Below are 13,046 nucleotides of genomic sequence, written 5' to 3' on the forward strand. Positions count from 1 at the left end.
CAGCCTTCCGGTTAGATTTTGTGGGACATCATTTGGCTTCAACCCATGTAAAGAAAGAAATCAGACAGTATCAGCAATTTTGCGTTTCAAACCGAATTGATGAAAGAGAAGCAAAAGAAAAAGTTAGTTTCGAACCAGTCACTTCTTCAGTTTTATGAAGTTGATGACACTTCAGAAGTTAACCAACTATTCGCGGTCCTTTGGAGCGGAGCTTTAATTCTACACACGCCACGTCCCGTTCAGAGTTCAGCGGCCGAGGAGTCTTTGTGAAAATGTGTGCGGGAGACACCGTGGCATCCACACACACTTACTTCAGTTATGGAAGTGCATTAGGCCCTCATGACAATTAGCCCAGGAAAAGGTTTACGACCGTCAGGCCCACAGGAGCGTACAAATCGGCACAGCCGGAGGCAGCCGCTAGAACAGAGAGGTAATTACACTTCTCGTCATAACGCTGAGAGGAAGCTACACAACACACACACCTCTCTCTTCTCCTCTCTTACATACTGCTATAATGAATTACCCGTGCCTTTACTCTTTGATTTATTCTGAGATTCATAACATATTTATGCATTCCAGATGAATGATCATTTCCTTCAGGAATTAATCAAAAATTAGAGGAAGGACCGGTCCTGTGTGTCGCGGCATCAAAGACCTCGTGGTGGATAATAAGACCACAACTCGCACACCGGACTGAAGTTACAAACACAAACAACGACTGGCTGTGATTTATGATGTCACGCAAAGTACGATTCCAATATTCACGGAAAAATAAAAATGATGTCATCATTTATTCACTCTCGCGTGGTTGGCAACTTGCGATTCTTTCTTCAGTGAAACACAAAAGAAGATATTTTGAGAAAGGTCTCGGTGGTTTTGTGTTCACACGAAGGAAGTCAACGTGTGTGTTGTTCGGTTATCGACATTCTTCAAAATATCTATTGTGTACTCCAGAAGAAAGAAAGTTTGAAATGACGTGAGGGTGAATAATTGATGAGTTTTCACTGTCCCTTTCACGTTATGTATCATACGAAGGATCTGTACAACAACTCAAACTACCGCCCCAGACGGACACTCGTTGGATCTTACATTACAGATCCACTAAAAGCCCCTCCGAAACCTCAAATGTGTGAACGTGTGCAGAAAAGCCACGGATGAATAATTTAGTGCTGAGTGTATAAAATGTTCTTCCGAGACCCTCGTACCCCAGAAAACAGGTGTCCCACCATGAATCCCCACGAGGCGCGCGTGTTTCTGGAGAGCAGGCAGCTGGATCGCCTTCACCTCTTTCTCTGATAACGGCGGGTGAAGATTTCTCGGCCGCGGGGGTTAATGGCACGAATCTGAACCAAGTTGCTAATTACACGTTACAAACTATTTATCAGATTCTCCATCTGCACGCCGCCACAACTCTCATTGTGCACGCTAAATTACTCCTCGGATTATCTTTGTAAAGCAAGTTTTCATAATTAGACCCTGCGTTGATGTTTTCTCTCGGCAAGCGCCAATAGACACAGTGTGAGAGATAGAGAAAGAGAGAAAGAGAGAGAGAGAGAGAGAGAGAGAAGCTGACTGCTTTATTTGGGCCTGACATCTTCAACCAGAGACACAGAAGAGAACAAGAACATCTGCCCTCAGTCTTAAAGATAATCCTACTGCAGAAACTGGAAATATTCAGATTTTTGTTTTTATATTAACATATTACATTAACACAAATACTTTAATTTAATTCGTGAAGCGATTAACGAAAATGAGGCATTTTATCTTAAAGGGACAGTCCACCCAAAAATGAAAAGTCTGTCATCATTTACTTGTTTCAAACCTGTACGAATTTCCTTGTTCTGTTTAAAACAAAGAGAGATATTTGGAAGAATGTTACCAATTTTTAGTTCTGGGACATCGTAAACGATCAAAGTAGAAAAATAAATTGTACATTTTGTTGTTCTGTTGAACACAAAATAAGATATTTTGAAGGATTTAGGAAAACAAACTATGGTAGTCGATTTTCCAGAACTGAAAATTGGTAACATTCTTCCAAATATCTCTCTTTGTTTTAAACAGAACAAATAAATTCATACAGGTTTGAAACAAGTAAATGATGACAGACTTTAAGGAGGCAACGATATGAGAAGTGCCATACAAAGTTTTTAATAAAACGCCTCTGTCGATAAAGCACATACAAATCTAAAGTACGTTTAAATACACATCTGTTTTGATCAAGTTCATGATAAATTTCATATTTTTGAAGCTTTTCTCACAAACTTGCGTCACATTTTGCTCCAATACATTTACAAAGTATTCAATTAAATGATGTAAACTCACACATGATTTTCATTAAAGAAACCGTTTCTATGATTGATGTCAAGATTGAATCCCCCTCATGCCAAACCCAGACAATGAAAATGATATTCTAGACATTTCTATCATCTTTTGTCATCTTTAATGTCTTTAGGCATACATCCTGAATCATTGCAGCAAACCACCTTAAAAAAATAATGACAGAAAGCGCTCTTTTAAACTTCTTCAAACTTTTTTTAATCCCGTTGGGAATCACATGCTCTGAAAATTCTGAAATCTAGTTTCGTCTTTGGGGTTGATGCCCTTAAATAAAATTCCCACTAGGTTCAATATTACGATAGAAGGACTTTTTATTTCACTAGAGTTCGTTCCTACTTTTGTTTGACTGACAAAGTTCTGAGCTAATGTATTTTCACATGTAAAGGAATCACTGCCGATCTGAATTTAACTTGACACTTATCAAAGAGAGAAAATAAGAGCAAGCAGTTGCAGAGAGAGCGAGAGACACACGGTCAGAGAGAGAGAGAGAGAGAGAGAGAGAGAGAGAGAGAGAGAGAGAGAGAGAGAGAGAGAGAGAGAGAACCTCTTTGCTAACAGACCCAAAGGTGCGTCTGACACTATTAAGACACCCGGCGTAGTTCACGAGCCTCTCGCAGTAAATTTTATTAAAATTACCTTCATTATAAGACACTCTTCATTATAAAACCAAAAAGTGCGGCTGGTCTCTCAGGGCCGCTGGATTAATAAGGACAGCGATGTATTTTAAGCTGTAAACTCGACTTCTTACTGTCCTTAATCTCCTTTCCACTTCACAGGCCAAATTAACACCTCTCCCCGGCTCTGACGGGACCTCATTAGCTCTCTTCCACTCGAAAGAGGAAAGAAGAAGACAAGCCGAAAGAGGCGACCAATGACAGTCACCGGCTCGAGGATTAACCCTTTCCTGCGAGCGAACGCGTGGGGAATCTAGGTCGACGTGTTTCTAATCAGCCGCCTGGTTAACGATAATTAGCAGGCGAGGCGGCGGGGGGGTCCGTGGAAATGAAACCAAAAGAGAAACCTGTCACGTTGCAAACACTTCAAAGGAAATATTTCTCTTTTAAAAGTGCCACGAACGGGGTCCGCGTGCCACCGGGGACCTCGAAAAAGCGCGGTACAGGAGAGGGCCGGAGAGAACTAAAACACACACGCACGCTTCAGAGGGACCAAAAACACACAAACACACACTCCACCTACACAATGGCATGTAGTTTACTCTCAAAGTTAAACTTCTCATAAACAAAAGTGAAAAGATTACCCATCATGCAACTCAGACAGAGTCTTAAATTGTGAAGCAATTGGTCAAAAACGTGAGTATATGCTGTAGTATACTTTAGTATACTACGGTTTACTACACTAAATACTAGAGTATATTATAGTAATTGTTAGACTTAATGTTATTGCAACTGTATATGACAGGATTGTGTAGTATTAACAATATTAAATTGGCAAACTATAGTTAGTAATGTAGCACACTTCAGTATTTACTATAGTAAACTGTAGTACATTATAGATATACATAAACGAATTAAAAATACAGAAAACTAAGTAGACTTCAGTACTACACAATTAACTATAGTAATTACTGAAGTATATTATAGTAATTGTAACAATTTGTTGATGTAAACGAAGGAATTGTGTATTATTAACTATAGTAAATTGACAAACTGAAGTACATACTGCAGCATACTTCAAAACAGTAAAAAAGTAGTAAATTGTAGTTTACTGTGGTATATTATAGCAATTATATTTTGTAAATGTGCACTACAGTTTATCAATAATTATAGGTAATATTACAAAAATCTATAGCAGATACTGTGGTCTATTTGTATATTTACTATAGTCAATTGTAGTATTTTATACAAATTACTAGAATGTATAAGTAACCTGTAGTAAATGCTGTAGTATACTCTAATTTCTATGATAAGGTTAAAAACACTGTAGTATCTGTAAATTTGACTACTGTTTACTATAGTATGTTTTCGATGGGAGACAACTCTTACAATACATTGATGTCATACGTCGACGGGTCAAACACAAGTGTTGACACACATGAGCATCAAACACATCGCCGTACACATCCAACATCATCCCGAATGACCATAAAAACACCAAACTCTTCATTCCTACACAGCACAACATTCCTGAAATCCCTCCTGAAAACCTGCGGTGTGCGGACCACAGTCGAGAATCACAAATGTGATTTACGATGGGCTGTTTAATGGCTGGAGCGCAGGGTTTGAGAGCAGATCAGATGACTTTCTCGACAGGAGCGTGTCAGAAGGAACGAGGAGTGCACCATTACACAGATGACAGAAAGAGAGAGAGAGACAGAACTCTAGTACTCCTCCGTCTTAATGGAGGAGAGACGCTACTTAAGTCTGACGGGAAAATGATACCAGTCAATACAGCGAGTGTGTGTGTGGGGGGAGCAGATTCAGATGACGTGATGCTGAGAGATTCTTCTCCATTTCATCTCTTGCAAAAGTGGAACAGAACATGGATTTCAAACCACAAAGTCAACTCACCTGAGCTTGGAAACCTTTGAGAACAGGAGAAACCATCTCCAACACCTCCTGAACACAGACAGAAACAGACAAAACCGAGGTCATATTTTCAATGTTTTTAATCAAATGAAAGAAATAAAATGTTGTATATTTTAGAATGATTAGGAACAACAAATCAACAACAACTATGCTACACTTTAATGATGAAGCCATATATATATATATAAATACATTTGTTGTACGGCATTGAATTCATTTAACAGCTTTGACATACAAATGATGTTTCACACATAGACGGTTTCAGTGTCAACGACATAAACAAACGTTATGCGGCCAAACTTCCGGGAGACCTCCACAAAGAATCAATAACTAGTTTTAATGTCACGAAATACAATTAATATACAATAAAACGTGCACATAAATGAACTAATCTCATATATGATAAGGTTATATCTCATATATGAAGAGTTTGGTTAAAAAAAACCTCATATTTTTTTATTTGTCAAAAATCATGTTTTTTATTATGTTCAAATGTCTTTATTGTGTTTTATTCTGTTGGTTAGCTGTTTGTATTTTAGCTGTTATGTCTTCAATGCAGTTTGATTGATATTTATTGGAATTCACAATAGAAAAAAAACTTTAATTTTATTTTTTAACGGAGTTACCAAAACTCTAAATATATAATTAATCAAATAATAACTAATCACAAACCGGAGGTTTAAGTCATGCCAGGCATGTGCGTCCAATCAAACCGTCTACAAGAAAATTAACTTCATAGTTCTAAAAATAACATTTCTGAGCAGTTACAAAAGTACACAAGAAGTATTATTAAAGTGTCAATACCATAGTTTTACCATCTGATGTCATCAATGTACCATGATACCAGCACAATGCTTTTTATAAGACGAGAGACTTTAACTGAAGAAAACTAGAGAATAAATAGCACAGTAAACAAACTGATTAAGTTATTAGATTTACTGGAGAACTTCACATAACTTTATTTTGGAAAATATTCAAAGTATTTATGTGCCACTAGAAGTTGATATGACACTGCTATTAGGACAATTTAGAAACCTCACATCTCAAATATCACACATTGCATACAGATGAATTAATAAGAGCACTTTACATGTCTGCTTTAAAACCCTTCGTAGACACTCATTGTGAATTACTGTAACTGTTTTTGTTTGTTTTAAAGTCCCTGTGAACCAGAAGTTGCGATCGCTATTTACAGCCGTATTTTGATGCACTTTCAAGTGAAATGGTATTAACAATGAAGAAAAATAGTGGGCGTGGCTTCCTTTTTTACTGCATATTGATTGGATGTATTTAATAGCTGTTACAACTTGCAGCTGACTGACAGTTGAAGAGGCGGAGTTAACGGATGCTCCGCCCCAACCGTCAAATAGGGGTCATTTGAGATGGATAGTCACTAGAGGGCAGAAGTGAAGATTCAGATTGTAATTGTAGATTATGAGGGCACACAAATTTTAAAAGGAGAATGACCCACATTGATAAGCTTTTTACAATAGACGCTGCAATATTTTATAAAAATATAGAATTGACATTTTTTATTTCACAGGGACTAGTGTCTAAACTATTTTATATGTCTCTCAATATTATCGTAAATGCTCGCTAGACAGCTTGTTTGATCGTAATCTTCAGTCAAAGATAACAACAACTTCACAACACAGCAGTAAAACCTGTCAATCTATCCCTGAAATAATCTCTCACAGTTTTGTCTGTCTTTACTTACGTGACAATCTTCAATAACAGAACGTTTCAGATGTGCTTCTCTAATCTCATAAATTCAGATTGTCACTGATGATATTTGTGTCAAGTGGAGAGGGAGCGAGCAGTCGAGAGGTCTGATGACGCTTCATGTTCGATCGCCGAAAGAAACTAACTGGGAAAATGTAAAATGTCAAAGTGTGTATAATGAGGGAAGCGTGACAAGCGTTCATCTCGTCGTCACCTTTAACTGAAGAGCTCCGATCAGAGCGACAGGAACCCGAAACATTCGAGACATTAAGAAAGAGTTTCCTCCGTGAATGTTCTGTGAGTGTTCTGGAAGCTCGCACGATGCCGTCTGCATCTTCTGTTAGATATGAGGTTGTATGTGACAACTCGCATCAATAAAACTCCAGATACGCCGTGTTACAGTCTTAGTGCGGATGCTGGAGGGACAAATCGGTTTTTATGTCTCCAGTGAAAACGACTCGAGGAGTGACAGACTGACTGAGAAATCACTCAAGTCTCTCTTTCATACGACCGAAAAACCTCTCATGCTCCAGTTGGGTTCGTTTACATCTACAGTGTGTATCGCCATGATAATACAGAGGGAAATATTAAGAAAGAAAAATCACAGATGAGATCTTTTACAATGTCTCCAAGACATTGGTGAGGCTAAATGGAAAGCAAATGGAAATGTTTGCTTAAGTCTCGTCTGCGTCTGAAATTATGTGTCAAACTGAGCTCAGATTCATCTCGTCTGCAAACAAAACTCAATGTTTTTTTTCTGTAATTTAATTAAAGTTACTTTTGATGTAATTCAACTTAATACTGTGTGTAATATATGTGTGTGTGCAATAGTGGAATTGACATCAAACTTCAAAATCTTTAATGTATAATTCTCACGTTTGTAAACGTTGCTGTGTTAATACTACTACTTTATGTAGATACATATCATTTATTTATGGACGCGATTAGATTCCTGCAATAAGCAATTTTTTCATCCGTACCGAACGCTAAAAAGGGGCGGGAAGTGACAATCAATCACAAAACACAGCCAATCAGTCCTCAGCCATGTTTGCCGATTAATATTCATGAGGTGCAGAATTAACATCGAATGCGATCGTTGTGTGGGAGGAGCTGTCAGCCACTATGTCACGAAAAGAAAAAACGTTTCTAAAAAACAAACGGCCGCTGCTCGTCACGCAGCGCTGTCGCGGCTGGTTAGACATGGAAAGATACCTTTTATCGCATGTCGTGGCGTCTGGATAGGACACGGTGTAAGAGTAGTTCCATGTATATCCTTGAATCACTTAACTAATCAAGATTGATATAGGATATAGAGTAATAAGTAATGGAATACTTGGAATACTTAATGATCAGTAATTCATGGGAAAAGGGAGGGGACACAAAAGAGGGGCGGAGACATAATGGATACAAAAAGAACTATAAGGGATGGGCGGAGCTGACAGAGGAAGGAAATGGGCGTGTTCCGCCATTAGAAGGGGCGGAGCAAAGCACGTAACACCTGAACCAAAACACTGCTGCCACATCCAGTAAGGTCACCACTTCAAAACGCCTTTAAAGTGTTTATCAATGAAACCAGCTCTAAACACGTCTCGCATACACACAACCCAGTTTTCTCACACTCACCTCTGGCACATTTTTCTTGAATTCACGACTCAGCTCGACCAGGTGCTTATGGGAGTCCTCGCTCTCTTCTTGTCGGCCTGCTAGTTGTGCCGCTACTGAATTCAGCTCCCTCTACAGAGAACAACAGAGAGAGAGAGAGAGATGTGTTAGAGAGACCTGCCAACACTATATACACAGCTTAGTACATACATAAATAAATATACACTGCTGAATATTAAGCGTGTAATCCATCATGATCTAATAGAGAGAGACTGCTTACTGTAAACTCAGCCCCATTAATAATTAAACCAAAATAAATCCAATGGCTACAGTAGCAGAAGGCCTTTTAGATAATCAGAATCCAAAATAATCAATACCTCTGCAACAGTCATGGGAGAGCGCGGAGAGAGAGAGAGAGATATTGAGAGAGAGTGAGAGAGAGAGGAGAGAGAGAACACAACAAACATTCTGTACTTTTCTTTTTTGCCTTGTTTAATAATTTTTTTATATTAATATTCTTATTTTATTCTTTACCTGAAAAGGCATTTTAACATCAATCTCTAATGTTTGTTTTTACTGTGATGTAGCATAATTTTGTCACATTTTTTGTGTGTTTTCAGATATTTCTAATGCACATTGCACTAAATATATATATATTAAATTTTGACACTTATCTGCATGTATTTAGCCCAGCTCCTAATGTTTGGGCAATGCAATCGTACCGTTGTTGTCATGCCAATAAAGAACACTAAATCTAAATTAAAATTAGATTTAATAAACACAGAGAAAGAGAGAGAGAGACAGAGAATCGTTTTTACCCATCGAGATGAAACTGACAATGGCGAAAACAACCTCAGAGAAGACAAAACCATCAACATACAGTACCTCGGTTTTACCATGTTTATTTAAATTTCACACTATGGTAATACAGCTTTCATTCCTTCAGACACACGTCACACTGAAATAATCTGACTGTCAAAGCTCTCTCTGTTCACACTTAAACTTAATAAAAGAGAGGATGGGGCTTTTCAATTACTGCAGCAATGACGTCAAATGACATTCAGTGTGTTTTAATTAATCTGTAATTTTACTTAAAGGCAATTGAGAAGATTATCTAACAGTAGAGAAAGAATTCCTGAAGACAGTAGCCCCAGATTTACAGGCCTGTTTTTTGAAACACTGTCTGGATGCTTTTCCAAATTTTGGTCCGGTTTCACAGACAGGGCTTATCTTAAACCAGGACTACGCCTTGGTGGAATTAGGCTATTTAAGGCTGTCATATGCTTTAGATAAGAACATTAATGGTGTGCATTATCAGACAAAACAATGGCAAAGACATATTTTAAGAGGGCAATTTATTTTAGTCATATGGCGCGAACACGTGTTTTTCTGTGTCTTTGGTGTGTTATTAATTGTATTTTCTGGCATCATAAAAAAATCAGACTGGTTTTTTTTATATATGCACATTTTTTTTAAGTAACTTCCTTAAGCTCAAGCAGACTATTTGAAGGATGCACACATGACGAGACATCATGAAGTGATGCAGAAAGAGTCATGAGGCTTAAGGTCACAATAACAGGTTGGTGCTTCACGTAAAAGTTTGTAGTTTGAACAGAAGGATCGTACATCTATAAGAGCAGGTGCGCCAAACAGCCTGACCCTAATGCTAAATAAATATGTAGGACTGTGTGTTTCAAATTAAACACGTCATCTGTTTTTTTGCTGCTATTGTTCTTTTAATGCATTTTTTCTCTTCCATAAATTACCTGCTACATATTTACTGAGTAAATCTAGAAAAGTTGAGTACATTTAATAACCCAATTTTACCTTTTCTGGCAAAATTGTTCTTGCTAGGCACAGCAAGCTTTTTTTAAAGGTATGTAGCTGAACAAAAATGTACGAACGCTTATTAAAATATCATCATGTCTTCGCTTAACGAGACACGATTGGATGCAACATTGGCATCTGCGCCATAAATAACGTGACAAATAACTTCCCAAAATTGAAACTTACAGTTAGAGATTTGTTCAAATCTTTAATCATAAATCTGAGGGAAAATAACAAACACTCAAAAAACAACACGACAATATTTACAGAAACTTCTCCTTAAGTTTCAGCAGCACTAACAATAAGAGCATATAAAGAAATAACTTTTGTTTTAAGAATATTTCTGAGATCTGTCGCATGACAAGCACATCTACACTCATCTGCTTCAGAGAAGCGATATGAACGGGAGCTGAAAATAAACTCGGCTCACTTTTACATGTTGTTTTTAATGTTTGTTCATTTGTGCATGTGACGCCACAGCAGCGTTTGCCAAAGTTCCTTTCGTCCTCGTTTCACTGTTACCCATGATGCACATCATGCAAGCATGCTCAGCAGGTGATCATCTCTGTTAGTCAACACCGTTACTGCAGGACAATTACACTTCACAGAAGAAGTGTCTGACACAAGTTCAGCTTACAAGCCTTACGATAAACAAAATGCATGGATTTAAAACAAGCCGGATTCATGTTTCTTTTGTTAAGAATAAAAAAAATGATGCCATTTACTACCACCTTGTGCCAAAACCGCATGACTTGGCACACAGAATGTGCGTAACAGCATGTCTTAAATCACATATAATGAGCTCAACCTTGTATCAAGGTTAACAATCTGCTATGTTTTCTGTTACTGTTTCTTTGAAAAGGAATGAAAAAACATCAAAGTTTAATCGTTAAATGCTACAAAATATAATTGATGCAGTTCTTAAATCACAGTTCTTCATGTTTAATGTGGCGTGATGCTGTCTATCTGCAGACGAACATACCAGCACCTCTATCACCACCGACATTTATTCTTTAAGCAAAACAAACATACAGCCTTAAAAACATGTGACACGAACACAAAGTGGGTGATTCTCTCCAAATCTTGGTTTTAAGATGATTTTCTTATAAACACTTGAATCGACAAATTCCCTTTATGTTCATTTAAAAAAAAGATGTGATATGTTTAAAGGCATTCATTTCAAAACTTTTACTGACAGTTGTAAAAAAATATTAATTAAAGAAAGGCCTTAACAATTCTCATTACCGTAACCGTTTAAAACTGTCAATCTCACAGCATGGTTTGCTTAAAACAAGCGAAGCCATGATGCCTAAGCAAGTTATTATTAATCATACATAATAAGACATAAATGAATTATATTTTAATAGAATATTATACATGTAAAATGTCTTTAAATGTGTGAAAACTACCTTTATCGGTTATGAGAAGGGAAAGTGTTGCGCACACAGCGTGACAAGAGAATTTGATGTTTTTAACAAGAAAAATATAAAGTAATTTGTTAACTTGTTAGCCATTTAAAAGTTGCCAGTAGATGCTTTTCGTCACATGAAATCAAACTTAATGTAAATATCTTTCAGTCTTTAAAAAACCTTACAGAGGATGAGAATATCAGTCCTGAACCACCATTTCTTCATTTTTATTATACTGAATAACCTTTTAATTGATAATCTAGTAGAACATCCAATTGTTTTTGCACAATATTTTAATTTTAATCTGTTTAAATGACATCATATAATGCACTCAAATCAGGACGTGTTACGGTTATGAGAATTTCATCAGAAAAAGCAATGAAATACATAAATAATTAATTCCTATGTCAAAATGATGTTTTGTCCAAAGTAGAGAACACAATGAGTTTGTTTTATAATTCACATCTTTACCACCATGATGTTTCAGTGGTTTCGTGAGAATCACTCTGTGTGTGTTTTTAGAGCATGGCAGTAAAAATGTCATCTATCATAATAAACAAAAGCTCGACAACGTTCATGTTCCACAATTCAGTCGTGCAGCTTTCAAGCGAAATAAGTAAAGAAAAGAAAACGTTGCCAGATTTATCCGTTTTGGGTGAACTGCTCGCTTCCAACAAATCCCAGTTCTAAACAGCCACAAAAAAATACCGTCACCATTGAACTCTATTGAAAAAAAGGCACACCTGAAGTAAAAACAAGACATCTTCAGTCAAGTTCGACATCTTAAGGGTTTGGGAAAAGGCAATCAGGTCTGTATTTTCAGTCTGTGGTGGGCAGCCGGGTCAATATCGAGCCAGTGTCATTACGCCCGTGCCACTCAAACATCCATCCGTAATTGATGAGTTTCCCTCTGGGATGCTCTGCCGATGTCACGACAGGGCGGGTCGAACCGCTCGGGGGCGGAGCTAAGCCAAACCAACCCTGCCGAGGCCAGCATCCGTGACACCCGGCCCGGCGAAGAAAATTGATTGGCCGGGGCGTTAATGTGCACGACTCTCCAGAGCCGCCCCTTTAAATATGCAAATGAGGCTAGAGGAGTCGACGCTTGAACTTGACATTGAATCGAACACATCTATAGGGGAATGAGATATAGAAAAGCAGCAAAACAATAACCGGTGCTTAACTGAATCACACGTGAGAGCTTGTCGCTGGTGATAACCAGATGGGACGTCGATGAAAACCTATATGTAAATACGCAAAGCGTAGAAAGAACACAAAGATATAACCTTCAAATTCTCTAAAGAACGGGACAAAAATCTTTAGCATCGATCAGCGCTGAATCTATGGCACCTCACGCCGATGACAGCACAGAAAGCTGACATGTGGGAACGGCGGACAGAGTGTTTGGACCAGCGAAACTGATCTGAAAAAGTGGGTGGGAACAGAGAGAAAAAACAGAAGAAAATGCAGATGGAGGTATTATTTTTCTTTTTGTATCCCATCTAATTGCAATCATAGGCAGATGTCTGCGAGTGTGACAGCATCAGCAGAATTGCTGCTGAGAGCACAGAATCTTTGTCTAAAAATAATCAGACATTCTGGG

The 13,046-nt window shown here is 37.8% G+C and overlaps 1 protein-coding gene across 1 annotated transcript in view; it reads right to left on the reverse strand.

The window, feature by feature from the left end:
* Window positions 1–13,046, reverse strand: part of cux2b (cut-like homeobox 2b) — a 119,818-nt gene that overhangs the window by 63,076 nt on the left and 43,696 nt on the right. Inside the window, 2 exon segments of the mRNA XM_056773094.1 lie at window positions 4,866–4,913; window positions 8,229–8,339. Coding sequence (XP_056629072.1) covers window positions 4,866–4,913; window positions 8,229–8,339 — 159 coding nt within the window.

Source organism: Triplophysa dalaica, chromosome 18, assembly GCF_015846415.1.
Source record: "Triplophysa dalaica isolate WHDGS20190420 chromosome 18, ASM1584641v1, whole genome shotgun sequence".
Lineage (NCBI taxonomy): Eukaryota > Metazoa > Chordata > Actinopteri > Cypriniformes > Nemacheilidae > Triplophysa > Triplophysa dalaica.